Consider the following 15,142-nt stretch of genomic DNA (forward strand, 5'->3'; position numbering starts at 1 on the left):
CAAGGCCGAAGCAGATTCAGGAGGGAGAAGTCCCGCCAGAACCAACTTCGACCTCCGCTCCCTTAAAGCCTGGGGGTTGAACCCTGCAAAAATGGTACAACCAGATGAAAGGTGTTCAACCCCCAGGCATTTAACGCACCAAGTGTGGCCATCAGCCGGGGAAAGCTTATGGCCACACTCGGTACATTTAGAAAATATAGCCTTGGGGGGGCTTCAGACATGGCTACGCCCTAACAGGCCCTAAAAAAAAAAAACACACACAACAAACACACACTAACGAACACCCGAGAAGGTTAACTAAAGAAGGGAGGATAGCCTACACAAACACACTTTAACTTCTGCTAAAGTAGAAGAAAAAAATATAGCCAAAAATATGTCACCAATTTTCTTCGCTATGGAGCTCGAAAAATCCTGTCAGCTACTGAACGCGGCAAATGAAATCTGAGGTCAGTCAGGGCTTAGCAGGGGATTATGGGTAAAGAGAGGAGCTAGGAGCTCGGATCCTAAAGCTTATGAATTGCTGGCTCGGATCCGATGTCGGATCCGAATCCCACAGGTTGCAGACAAATTAAGTCTTCCTACTTCAGATCTCTTATTGTAGGCAGGGAATGAGATGAATCATTGTTTCCAGACTGTGACAATGCTGACTCCATAAACATTTTAGGTACCACTGAAGTTTCCTCATATGCAGTCTTGCATATGGAATTAGTAGAATGCAGGATGTCATGAACCCCAAAGCCTGCAGAATTTGTCTTGCAGATAACGGAGTTTTTGTTGCCATCTGTTTGAAGTATGTTGTCAGTTGCCTTTGTTTGTCTGGCGTAAGGTAAGCCATCTGGGCAGTTGTATTCAAGCTTGCACCCAGGAATGTAATTATTTGAGAGGGTACCAGTTGGGATTTCTTTTCGTTTATTGTGTACCCTAGGCATGTTAGAAGCCATTTTATAAACGCCAAATGTTGAAGAAGAATGTCCTTGTTCTTTGCTTAAATGAGACAGTCATCCAGGTAAGGATAAATTTGTATGCTTCTTTGTCTGCAAAATGCAATTACTGGTGCCAGGCGCTTTGTAAAGACCCTGGGCGCAGTAAATAAGCCAAAGGGCAGTGCAGAGAATTGGTAAAGCAAAAAACCTGCCTTGAAGCGGAGGTATCTTCTGCACGATTCCCTTATTGGGATATGCAGGTATGCCTCTCAAGTCTAGAGTCACTAACCAAGCGTTCCTGCCCAGCATAGGCAGTAGCTGTTGTAAAGTCAGCATTTTGAATTTTGGAATGTCCAGGAACATGTTCAAAATCATTAAGTCCAGTACTGGCCGCCAGGCATAGTCTTTTCTGGGTACCAGGAAAAGTCTTGAATAAAAACCTTGTCCTTTTTTCCTGTTCTGGTACTGGTTGAATAGCCCCCATATCCATGAGGGCCGTAACTTGTTTCTGAGCCTCTGCCCACTGATTTTGTGGCATATCTGGCCAACCGTTTGGAATTGGCAAAGTATGGAAATGAAATCTGTACCCCTGGAATACTATGTTTAATACCCACTTGTCCTGGGTAATTAACTGCCAATTTTGAGCATGAAGTGCTAATTTTCCCCACAAGGGGGCTGCCAAAAGATACGTGCTTGGTGAAGGTAGAGGGAAATCACTGACACTGCTTACTGTAGGGTTGTGCTTTGTTTCCTCCAGATTTGGAGGTGGAGGCACCCCATTGCTTTGACCTGTAAGAACCCTGTGATTGGTATCTAGAGCCTTTTGAGCACCTGGATTTGCCTTGAGAGGCTCTGTTTTACACAGGAAGGGACCCGTTTTTAGTAGGCCAGTGCCTACTGAACCTGGGTGGCTGCACTTGTAAGAAATCTTTTACAGTTTGCATATATTTAGCTTCGTCTTCCACTTTCTTTAAAACCTCTTCTGCCTTATTACCATACAGAGTATCATGCTGTAAAGGGGCATCCAACAATTTAGCTTTGCCATGATCAGGCAGGTTTTTCTCCTTGAGCCAGGCGTGCCTTCTAATCACAGATCCAGTAACTGCGACCCTGCAAGAGGCTTCCAAGGAATCAAAACCACATTGCAAAGTATGTTTTCCAACCTGTTCTGCTGCATGAAATAATTCCTGTAATTCTTTATTTTCCACACAATCAGAAATCAACATCATTTTCTATTTCAATAAACCCATAACATGCACATAATCAACAATATCTAATACAGGAGGTATTGCCAAAGGCCTATGCTGAGGAAGAAGGAAATCCCTAAGCCTCTTTTTTGATTCAGAGAAATCCTGACTCTTCCAATGAAAATGTTCCCTTAAAGTATGCAAGGTTTCTCCAAAAGAATAATCCTCAGGAGGAGATGCAGATGGGATGGATTCTTCTGCATCTGAATCCTCATAGGGTGGAATAGAAAATTCCTTATCAGAAGAGGAATCAGAAGAAATGGATACCTGATCTGAAGATTCATGACCCAGAGACTCCCCAGACTCTGGAATAGATTGCCCATACATGTCAAGCAGAGTGCCTCTTTCAAAAGGAACCTTGACAATTGGATGGGAGAAAGGAAATTCACCCCGGGGATCACATCAGTTGCCCTGCTAGACAGGGGTCCAGGGAAGTAAATAGTGTGGGAAGATATAGCCAGGGAATTGTTATGGCTAGGCTTGTATAGGCCCTAGGGCTGATAGCCTAGTACCAACCTATGAACCATAATCAGTGTCTTGCCTAGGCCTCTTAGCAGGGGGGGGGACCCCTGATCAAGGTAATTAAGTCCTCAGCCATTTTGATTTGTTTTTTAGGCATAGGGACCTGACCACGTGGCTCATGCGTCAGTTTTTTAGACTTGGAAGATATTTGTGATCTTGTTTTTGAAGCTGGCATCGGTTTTATATAAAAATGTTGAGGCCTGAAAACACCCTCAGAAGCCGGTGCCTGCTCAGCGGCTCCGGACCCATCCAAGGGAGAGACATCTGGGGGTTCAATACTTTGAGAATCTCGCAGCATACCGGACTCCGCATGGGTCTCGGTAGAGGCCTGCGACTCAAAAGTAGTGGGTATCAGGGGCTGTGAAAGCGCCTCACTGAGTACCGGCGAATCGGCAAATGGCTTAGGAGAAGCTTCGTCGTTGGTTTTGGACCTCGACTGTCTGTGTCTTTTTCTTTGCGTTTTTTGTGAATTCTGGTAGTCGGATTGCTAACAAACGACATTTCAAGGTAATTAAATCTGGATCCAAAATATTTTGAAGCAAAAATATACCGATGCTTAATAGTGCATTGGTTAAATCTAACACAAAACCGACAGCAAGGCACGTTATGATCTGGGCCTAGGCAAGGAATACAGTACAAATGAAAATCCTTATGAGCTATTTGCTTCCCACATGTAATGCAATTATTAACTTTTACTGACATCGGTAAGGAGCAAGAAAAAGTTTCCCCAAAGGGGTACTTTGCTTTAGTTGAAGACTTTGGTTCCGAAACTTGAATGTGAAAATTTCAGGAGTCGGCCGACTGGCACTTGCGAACTGCTTCTGCTTCGGGCACTGCACGGCAAGAAAGACTGACTAAAATGGCGTCAGCTGCATGTTTTATACCCCTGATGACCTAATGTCATGGAAGAAGAGACAGCAACCGATGCAGGACCCAACACTTTGTTATTCAGGCCGACTGAGGGCAACCTGCCAGCAGATTACCCAAATGTAATGACTGCAACAGAGAAACACTAAGAACATCAGAAATATCAGAATCCTGGTCAGAAGATTCATAAGCAAATTCAGTCCTAGGTCTCCTAGAAGGAGATGGTTGGCTTCCCCTGATTAAAGTAATAAGGTCTTCAGCCATTCTTATCATTTGTTTTTTTAGGCATAGAGGCCTGAGCATGCGGTCCGGGCATCAGTTTTCTAGGCATGGCTCGAGTTTTAGGCCTTAAAGAAGAAGGTACCATCGGTTTTAATATGCAAGTCTGTACGCCTGAATACACCCTCAGACGCCGGTGCCTGCACAGTGGCTCCGGATCCATCCAAGGTAGAGAAATCCGCAGGTTCCACAGTTGAAGCATCTCGTAGCATACTGGACTCCGAATGGGTCTCAATAGAGGCCTGCGAATCAGAAGTAGTGGTTATCAGGGGCTGCGAAAGCACCTCATTGAGTACCGGCAAACTGGCGACTGACTTAAGAGAAGCGTCGTTGACAGCCTTGGACCTAGGCGGCCTGTCTCTGTCTTTATCTTTGCATATTTTCGGAATGCCGGTAGTCAGATGGCTTACCAAAGACATATCTGGATAATTGAACCGAGAACCAAAATATTTAGAGGTGTAAATATATCAACGGATAGTTCGCTGGTTAAATAAGGCACAAAACCGACAGTGAGGTACATCGTGGTCAGGGCCTAGGCAAGGAATACAGTACGAATGAAAATCTATGAGGTATTTGCTTTCCACAAGAAATGCAATTATTAACTTTTACTGACATCGGTAAAGAGCAAGAAAAAGTTTCCCCAACGGGGTACTTAGCTTTAGTTGAAGACTTCGGTTCTGAAACTCGAAAATGAAAACTTCAGGAGTCGGCCGACTGGCACTTGCGAACTGCTTCTGCTTCGGGCACCGTACGGCAAGAAAGACTGAAGTAATGGTGTCGGGTGCATGCTTTATACCCCTGATGACCTGACGTCATGGAAGATGGGACAGCAACGGACGCAGAAACCGGACCCAAAACTTTGATAATCAGGCCGATTGAGGGCTACTGCAAGCAGATAACCCAAATATGATGACTGCAACAGTGAAACATGAACAACATCCAGATTTTACCCTCTTTGTTGAGAAGCTATTAGACAATTTCAATAGGGGGATCTCATGCAATCGCTTTCTGATAATTGACATTCTAGGGAAGTCCAACATAATTGCAGACAAGTTAAGCAGGTCTATTCTAATGCCTCACAAGTGGTCTCTCAACATGAAAGTGGCAAAGAGGATTTTCTGTTTACGGGGCTGACAATGCTGTGATCTCTTCACATCTCCTCTTACAAGTGCAGGAGGTTTTTTGCTCTGATCTTCTCAGTGGGGGAGTCCCCAAGGCATGCTCTACTTCACGTTTAGCCCTCCTGTCCCCTTTAGACATACCCCCCCATTACAAGTAAACCCGAATTTCTACAGAAAGCATCTTGACAAAAGAGCACAGTTCTCCTCATTGCCCCTTACTGGCTTCATCAGATCTGTTTTCCCTTCCTTTGCCTCATCTTCTACATCCACCCTGGATTCTGGATCCAGCTCAAGACTTACTGTCTCACCAGACAAACATGACTCATCCCGACATTTCAGGCTTCAAGTTGACAGCATGGTTTCTCCACTTCTGTTAACTGAAAGACTGCCGAGGCTCTCCTCCTCGGTTCTTCACATTCTATCATTATCTCATAAAGCTTCTCCTAGAAAAGCAGACAAAGGTAAATGGAAAGGATTTGCATTTTGGGTACATAAAAATAATTTAGATCCTTTTTCGGCACCAATTTCTAAGCTTCTTGACTTTTTAGCTACAATTTTCAATGAAGGGGCTAGCTCCTTGACTGTGAAGAGTACACTTAGCAGCGATTTTAATGTTCATATAGGAGTATGTAACTCAACCTTAGCTTCCTACAAGCTTTGCAAAGCCATTTTAAGAGGTACATACTTACTTAGACCTCCTCTAAGGGATCCTTTTCCCCCCTTGGGATTTAAATGTTGTTGTTCAGGCCTTAACACAACCCCCTTTTTAACTATCAGCTAAGTCTGAACTAAGATTTTTGACCTGGAAGACTATTTTCTTAGTTATTACTTCTGTCAGAAGAATGTCCGAACTTCAGGCAATTTCTTCCAGACCTCCTTTAATGTTTCACAAGGACAGATTCAGGTTATCAGCCTTCCAGTCTTCTTTTCAAGTTTCTCAAGAGAATTTATGTTACACCTGTTGGATGTTCACAGACAGTTACATGTTTACCTTCACAGAACCAAAGAATTGAGAAAATCCAAATTGTTTCGTTTTCTGAATCAAAACTGGGCAAACCAGTTTCTAAAGTGACTTTAGCCACATGGTTGACAGAATGTTTTACCTATGTTATGAAAAAGTGGGTTTTCCTTTACCAAAACCAACAAAAGCCCATTCTACTAGGTCATTGGCAACTTCTTCAGTTTTATTTGTCTAGAACTTCTCTGGATGATATTTGTGCAGCTGCAGCTTGGGCTAATCTTCATACCTTTATAGCCAATTACAAACTGGATTTGGTCTCTAGGGGAAGAGCAGCCTTTGGCTCACCTGTGCTCAGGAATATCCTTCTTTCGAGTCTTCTTGGGATTTAGGTAACTGGGGACTCAGCCCCAACAGCTGAGGAATGAATGAAAGTGATATCGGATCAAAAAAAAAAAAAAAAAAAAAAAAAAGGTTAAGTTACTCACTGTAACATTCCATCTGTATTGTCCATTTTCATTCTTCCTCAATTTCCCTCCCACCAACCCCCTCCTTTGCTCTACTCCTGGAAAGATCAAAGGCTGATGGAAGAACCACTGTTCCTTTGAGCCCCATATTCCATTTTTTTTCCAGGTAGGTGTCCTGGAGTTAAGGAAAATTCAAAACTCTGCTCAACTAGAAACATCACAAGAGGAAATCCTTATGGTCAACCACTGCAGACCCTTGAAATCAGATAATCCACATACTTCAACGTTACTTCATAAAACTATAATTTCTTACAAGACTAAATTCAGAATAAGAGTAAAAATATAGTGGGATACGATAAAAAAATCCACTGAAAACAAGACATATAAAAGATTACCTTCCTGATATTACTTCTGGAGCAGCATAATTGGGTGATCCACAACTGGTCCTCAGAAATTCTCCATCTGCCATCATATTCGACAATCCTAAAAACAGAGGAAGCATTACATCTAGTAACAAGAAAAATGCAAATTTAATAAAAGGTTACTCATGTCTCACCAGCTAGACCAAAATTTCCCCCAAAGTTGCTGGACCCTTTTATCATATCCCAACTCCTACCCTACTACAGGCACTGCAGAAAATAGGCAGGTGCAGTCTGGTAGTCATATATATAACTGGTTTGATATTTTCAATATGCTCTCTGCCACATTCTCTTCCACAGTACATTCAGGCCAAGGTATATACAAAACAAGTCTTTACATGCAATGCACTACTCATGAGAGCTTCTACACTCACTCCCAACAGTACCTGCCTTATGCAGTTTAGGCTACGCTCTCCTATTATATGCACCATCTGGCCTCTGCCACAGGGAAACCATGCAGAGTAGTTTCACCACCCCAACACGAGGCGGACAGAGCCAGCATCACTCCAGCTTCACAGTGGGTCGGCTACATAAATCCTATCTGCTAGGTCCATAAGTCCAGGCTTTATTCTTTTGTGCCAGAGAGCCAGCAGTTGTTTACTCACATTTTAAAAGATTTTAAAAGAAACTAAACTATTAGTTTTCATCGGACAACTGTTCACATAACAAGCACATACACAATGAAAGCTCCATAGGTTCATAAGTTGGTACTAGGCTATCGGCTCTAGGGCCTATACAAGCCTAGCCATAACAATTCACTGGCTATTTCTTCCCACAATATTTACTTCCCTGGACCTCTGTCTAGCAGGGCGACTGACATGATCCCTGGGGTAAATTTCCTCCCATCCAGTCATCAAGATTCCTTTTGAAGAGGGTATGGGCAATCTATTCCAGAGTATGGGGAGTCTCTTGAGTCAGGAACCTATCCCTCCAACATGTTTTGTTCATTGTGATGACAAGGTTTAGGTCCCTGGATCGTGTGGCTCTGATGAAATGGGATTTCTTTAAGTGCAGCACGTCCAACAGCTCTGGGTTTGACATGGCCTTGTAAGTTAAGCTGAGATTGCCTATTGAGTAGACGATATGCGACAAGAGTATAGCTGTAGTTTTTTTAGTCGGTCAGCATACAGCATCTGCTTTAGGCCTGTGATTCTTTTAGTGAGGTGTTTCTGCAGCCTTTCCAGTTGTTGCAGATGTCTTGTGCGGTACAAACAAAATGGGGCGTTGTACTCTACGATGGGTCTAATGAAGGATGAGTACAGTGTGACAGTTCCCCTTGCTAATCAAACTGCAATCAGTGTTATTTAAAACGGACACTCACATGACTGAAAGATCATTCTCCTGGAAAACACACAGAAATGGGAGTCTTGTATTTTGTCTCCTCTTACTACACACAAGATGTTTAAAATTAAGTTAAGGATTTGGTGTTTCACATGTTGACACGATGAGGTCACTCTTACCTTATTCAGGTCTCATGTTACTATGGACAAAACATAAGTTTTGACTAACGCAAAATAAAGGTAGTATGTCATCCAGATATGACCAGTTTAGATAATCAATGTTCCCGATAATCATTGAAAGGTGGCTGATCTGCAAAAGTACTTCAAGAAAACTCTGCAGACCCTTAAAGCCAGAGATACGCTGGAGATTTGGTGGAAGGTAAATATATCAATAATCTGAGTGGTAACCTAGAAATACGGAACTGCAGCTATAAAGAGGTCTAACACTTTGGAAATAACCCAGACGGAAAAAGAGCGCCCATTTATTTTTACACATTTAGCATCAGCTCTCTGCACAAAAAGTAAGGATTTGGGACATGGCAAATGGGTATGAAGAGTCCCTGGCCATTAGTGGAACTGGAACAATCATTAGGTTAGACAAAGTGAAGATCCAGCTCAGCCAGCAGAGTTCTAGAAGGATGCAAGTGTAGCTGTTGCCCCAGAAAATGAAGTCACAGCACAAGGAACCACACTTTTGAAGCTAGAACAGCACTATGAGAATTACCCTGGACTTATTTTTGATCTTCTGACTAAACTTCAGAATAAGAAACTGGGGGGGGGCACTAAAGAGCCTAAAAGACTTTCTTGGTGACAGCATCCATGGAATATTGTCCTCATGGGGGGAGGAGAGAAGAGAAGTTGAAAGTGGAACTGTTAAAGAATGAAAAGTCAACACAGTAAAGGATCACCCAGCAATCGAAAAGTTCTCTGCCGCTTGAAGTTTGAAGGGTCACTTATGAGGTATCAGTAAGCAATGAATAAGCCTGCTTGCTAGAGAACTGGTCTCTCTAGCAATACAACTGTCCATCAGAAAACAGTTTCTTAACATAGTCCATTCCTATACCCACTGCAGCTTAACCAATGAGGTAGGAAATATTCCACCCGCCCCGCATGCTTATATGTAACAGACCACAGCCATGGTGTTGATGTGGACAGCAATATCCAGTCAGAGTAAGGTAGCCTGGAATGCCTGTAGAAATAAGAGTATCCTTACCTCCAGAATACTGACATACAGACCAGAATACTGACATACAGACTGGACATCTGTGAAATATTCCTTGGACTGTCTAGCCATGACAACAGTACATCATTCTGGAACAGACATATGTGCTGACAGTTACTACTAGGACTGCCCTCAAAATCATACATATGGAGTCACCACTGTCAAACCTTGCAAGCCCTGGAAATATTTACTGTTGATACATGAGACTGCAGCTGGCATAATGGTGAAGTTCTTCACCTCCCATGTACAAAGTTCGATCCTGACCTCCAGCCAATGCCTGTTTGGAGTTTGCATGTTCTCTGTGTCACTGTGGGGTTCCTCCCACCTCTGAAAAAACATGTTTCCATCTCAAACTCACCAAAGAATGGAGCTGGGAGCAGCAGCACTGACTCTACATAGTGCCCTATAGGGGAACAGTTGCAGAGACCAACTGATCTGGCCATCTACTGTGCGGCGCAGTATCTTCAAGACAGGAGAACATAGATCACAGGCTATGCAATGTGGCATGGCTAACCACTCAATGGTATAAAATATGTCTCTAGGTAATTCAGTCATGTTGACTAATGTCACCAAATGGGCATGGGTATTTGTCACTGATAAGTGGATTGAGGACATTGTCTACTCTGACCTACACCAGGGACCCATGCTAACAGAAGGAGGCGGTGTATGTGCCACTATTGGCCAGTGTGTGCTCGCCATAAAGCCCAGCAGCTCTGGGGCAATAAGCCTTCTGTTGTCCAGTTACCTAGCCTAGATTACCTGGAATAGCTCTGTTGAGCAAAAGCTGGACGTAAAATCAATCTCCCTGTCAAACACAAACTAAGAACTGCTACACTCTGTGTAGGTTCACTGACAGGACACAGCTTGGAAGTGGATGACATGATGGTACTGAACTGGTTGGACATACTATGTGCCCCACAGACAAGACTGAAGGGCAATGCAGCAAAGCTACTTGGCTTGGGATCCAGAGTCTACTACTCAGGTGGAGAGCAGACTACAAATGGTGTGAGAATTGTGGTGAGACAGGCTTCAGAAGGCAGTGAGGAATGTCATTAGCATTAGTGACAGACTCATAGCAATTAGATCCCAATTTAAGGATAGGACAGTACTCATAATCAGCCTATGCCGCACAGCAGGGTTGTGATAGTGATGAAAAGAGTGCATTCTTACAGCAGTTGCAGGACCTACTATAAAGCAGGACAACATGAATTGGTGTTGATAATGGCTGACTTGAATGCACATATCGGGGCAGACGGAACAGGATAGGTGGTCTGCCTGGATCCACATAGGTAGGACAACAAGAATAAAAGAGGAGAGGCCATTCTAGACTTCTGTCTATCAAATGGCTTGATAGCAGCCAACAAATGGTTCAAAAAGACAGAGTAACAAGATCATATACTAGAGTGGCCAACATGCAACTCGGGTAGACTTCTTCCAAACAAGGAAAGGGCACTGGGGTAGAATCATAGATTGCAAAGTTATCCCCAGTCAAACAGTCGGCCTACAGCATAAACCAGTGGATGCCACAATCAGCTGCAAGCAGTGGTCAGAGAAGGCTCTAAGGTCAACAGAGACCAGGCTGAAGACCTGGAAACTGATTGGAGAGAAAGTACAACAGTTCAAGGAGTTACTCAGGGCTCTACCACCTCAAGAGGAGGAGGAAATAGGTGGAATTGAAGAAAATGGCATGTGTGATTACAGAATAGATATGTGGTTGAGGCAAGTAGGAAAATAAGGTACATAAGGAAAGCTGGTTGTGCAACACAGAATCCAGGAAGTCATCAAAACTAAGGAGTGCAAGGAAAAAGAGGGCGACAGAAAAGGAGGACCAAGCTAGGAAGGAATACTGGTTGACTAACAAAGAAGCCAAGAAAGGAACTGTAATATCAAAGAACAGGTCATTGGAGGTAATCTACCAGCTTCTACAAGTGACTCGGTAGGTGGCATAAAAACTATCAGGTTGCAAGACAGACAGCGAGATAAAGAAAACAGTCAGACACCCTTCATAAGAGATGCCATCAACAACCTGCTCACCAGTCTTCAGGTGAAAGGCAGATGGAAGGAGTACTGCCAGCAGCTTATGAATGACGAAAACCCCAAAGAAGCTGTTCTGCCCCAGACACAGCTTATGGTGAAGGAAGAGGAGTCCACCCTAAAAGAACAGCATTAATGAAAATTAAGTCAGGGAAAGCAGCAGGCTCAGATGAGGTCACAGCAGATGCTGGATGAGATCAGGGAGAAATGGCTTCTGAGGGCACTCATAGCAGCGTGGAAAAGATGCATCCTGGACGACTGAAGAACAAGCATTCTAATCCCATTATACAAGAACACAGGGAAACATCCACAACTGTGGGCAGTACAGAGGTATCAAACTCGTGGCATACTGTATGAAAGTTCTGGGGAGGGTGACTAAAAAATGGATATGCAGAGTGGTAGAAAGCAAGATGGGAGGTGAGCAGTTAGGATTCAGATCAGAATGCAGCAGAACTGACCTGATGTTTGCAGTGAGACAGGCAGCTGAAAAGAAGCTACGGATGAGGAAAGAGTCCAACTGAGCATTTCTAGACTTGGAGAAAGCATATGACAAGATCCCAAGATTTGGACAGTACTGCAATGGCTTGAAGTCCAAGAAACACTGGTAGAATTAGTGCAGGCTATGTAAAAGGACCCAATGACTCAAGTACTAACAGTGTATGGTTTCACAGAGGGATTCCCAGTGGGAGTGAGTATGCACAAGGGTTCAGTTCTGAGCCCACTGCTGTTCATACTGGTGATGGACTACATTAGCAAACACATCAACAAAGTTGTTGTATACAGATGTTAAACTACATGCAGACTGAGCAAGACCTTCAGCAAAGAATAGTGGAATGGAATGCAAAACTGAAGGCACATGGGTTGAAACTAAGTACAGATAAAACAGTGGTAATGGCAGCAAATTGGGGAAATCAGAAGCTGAGAACTGAGAAAGAAGGGATATAGTGGTAACAGCTTCAAGTATCTGGGAAGGATGGCTAAGGAGAAGCAAAGCCTCAACAAAGAGGTCAAAGGTAGAATAAGAGGGGCTGCAGCCTACTGGCAGAATGGCAGATATAGTGTACGACAGAAGAATTCCAAAGAAGCTGAAAAGTAAGGCGTTTAAAACAGTCTTGTCAGGAGTACTACTGTATGGTACAGAAACCTGGGAAGTAAAGGCAGAGCAGATGAGGAAGCTACAGGTGATGGAAATGAAGTGCCTGAGAAAGGAGGCAAGATGCACAATGTGGAACAGATGAAGAAATTAGGACATAAGAGCAGAAGCCGAAGTATCTCCAATTACAGAAAAGATCAAAAAGAACAGATTACAATGGTTTGGGCACATGTGCAGAAAAGCAGAAGACAATCTGCTGGTGATAATTTGGGAGACACAGGAAGAAGGCAAGAGGAGATGAGGGCATCCAGCAAAGAGGTGGATGGAGTGAGTGAGATCATCTGTGACAGTCAGGCACGGGTGTTGAAGAAGGCAAAAGTGTGTCACTGAATCAAGACAGAGCAACAGTTAAAATGACACTGACCGCATGTAGAAAATGGGGGAAAAAAGGGGATAGATAACAATGATAACATGAGATATGTTAACTGAGCCCATTACACTTTCAAAAGGTCATTGGAGAACCCCATGCAAATAAGGTTCACCATGAAGCACAGTGCTCACAGACAGATGTTGCAACTGATTAGGATGTATGATGTATGAATTATAGGACAGCACCCGAGTTGGTCCAATGAAGTATTTTCAAATTACATTGTTCCCAGTTGTTCCTAGTTGTGCTGCAACTAGTCTGTACAACGTTGGTGTGGCTAAGACTTAATCATCTAGGTACGAAAAGCTTTTCACCACTTGTGACCATTGATTTGCAACAATTACGGACATGCATTTGGCAAATACTCAGGAGTTTAGGGTGACAGTGAATGGAAACCTCCATGATTGATAAATGGAAGCATAAAAATTTAGATTCCTTAGTGATCCTGATATGAAAACCAATGTCTTGGAGATCCAAACATCACATCCAGTCTCCTTGCACACAAGTATATACTGCACCATGACCATTCAAAAAGAATGCTTGGGCAAAATCTCACATACAATGCTCAGATAACATAGGTTTGAGATACTGTACCAAACGAATGTGGAATGACTGCATCTCTTATGGTTGGGTGGAAACTGATAGATCATTCTCTTCCAGAAGACAATGAAGAACTCTTTTCTTGGCAAGTGGAGAGAGTGGTGTCAGGAAGGAGTGTAAAAAGGAATAGTGTAGCCTCTGGGTATTAATGCAGCCAAATGGAGGTATTAACACTTTACTACCTCTACAGCGGGACAGTTCAGCTAGGCCTCCAAAAGACAGCAATACCCTTGCTGTTGTTGATTGTTCTTGCCTCTAGGCCAGCACCCATTCTGAAATCTAACTTCTTTGTTATTTTTGGAAATGCTGGTACCGTAAAAGTAGCACTTTGTATGCAATGTCCAGTTGTGTACGTAAACTTACCACAACAGATGTTCCGAAAGATTACTTTTGTAGTAATCTAAGCTATACATGTTATATCCTTGCCTAAGGATAGGACCACCAGACAGCTTTCAAATCTTTAGGGTACCTTCCACATGCCCAAACTGCCATAGGTTAGTGCAAGCTTAAGAGCTTTCTTGCTCTAAGAAAGGAGGCTACAGCTCGTAATGCAAAAGTGACAGGAAAGGAACAACCAAATAAAAACAATGCAACTATATACACAAGACAAAGGGATACTTATGTTTATACTGTATAGATAACACATTCTACATATGTATATAACCATACCTTAGAAATATATAACTTTTAGATCACTACTACATTAGCTTGTGGGTAGATTACCATAGCCTGACCACATGTAGGGAGGAGGAAAGAATTCAAGCATCCAGAAACCCCTGAAGACTGGTCCTTGCGAAACATGCTCTGGACCTGGAAAAAGAAACCAGTTTGTAATGCTTTGTGAAAGTGTATACAGAGGACAACTTGTTCTCTCTAGAATATTCCGAGTCCACCTCATTCCAAAAAGCCACAGATGAAGCCAAAGCCCTAGCAGAATGGGCCCTAACCATACTGGGAAGTGGCTTGTTATTTCAAGCATAGCAGAAGTAGCACGAGACAACCATCTGTAAACTGTCTGCTCTGACACTGGTTGTCCTCTTTTCTTACCCAAACAGCTGATCATCTTTCCGAAAGGGTTTAGTTCTGAGTAGTATCAGAGTTGCCTGTGGACAGCCAAAGTAGGCAGGATTCTTTAACCCTTGTTTTTAGGTTCTCCAAAAAATATAGGGAGATTAATAGTGAGAGTCAAACCACAGTTGTCATAAAAGGAACAATTCTCAAAGAAACCCTGTCCTTACAGAAAATTAGGTATTGTTGACTCACCACAACAACTTGTAAATCAGACATTCTTCCCGCAGAATTCAGATTAATGAGTGGTACAGTTTTCCATGTTAAAAACGCCATATCAGACTGAGGAGCTGGTTAAAATGAAAGTGCCAACTTTTCAAGAAAAAAATTAAGAAAGTAAGGAGGAGCCACCTGTTTTCTGGAAGGGCGGACATGTAAAAACTCTTTCAAAAGCAGCTTGACTTGAGGACCCGCAGAAAAGGGAGCTCAAAGGACAGATGAGCATAAGGATGAATCCTTAACAGAAAAATAAACAAGACCGGTGGATAACTCACAAAAATAAACCAGAAGCAACCATGCTTAGAAAGACTCCTGGTTCTTATACTGGCAACAAGCAAACTCTTTTCCATTTAAACATATGACTTTTAGCAGGTTTTTTTCACCTCTTTAAGTACC

General features: G+C 43.0%; 1 protein-coding gene across 1 annotated transcript in view; it reads right to left on the bottom strand.

Moving 5' to 3' along the window:
• The window catches only part of PRKAA1 (protein kinase AMP-activated catalytic subunit alpha 1), a 760,209-nt gene that overhangs the window by 652,654 nt on the left and 92,413 nt on the right, over positions 1-15,142 (bottom strand). The window contains exon 3 of the mRNA XM_044069766.1: positions 6,780-6,867. Coding sequence (XP_043925701.1) covers positions 6,780-6,867 — 88 coding nt within the window. The remainder of the gene's footprint in view (positions 1-6,779; positions 6,868-15,142) is intronic.

Source organism: Protopterus annectens, chromosome 1.part0 (assembly GCF_019279795.1).
Source record: "Protopterus annectens isolate FY-2018-M chromosome 1.part0, PAN1.0, whole genome shotgun sequence".
Lineage (NCBI taxonomy): Eukaryota > Metazoa > Chordata > Ceratodontiformes > Protopteridae > Protopterus > Protopterus annectens.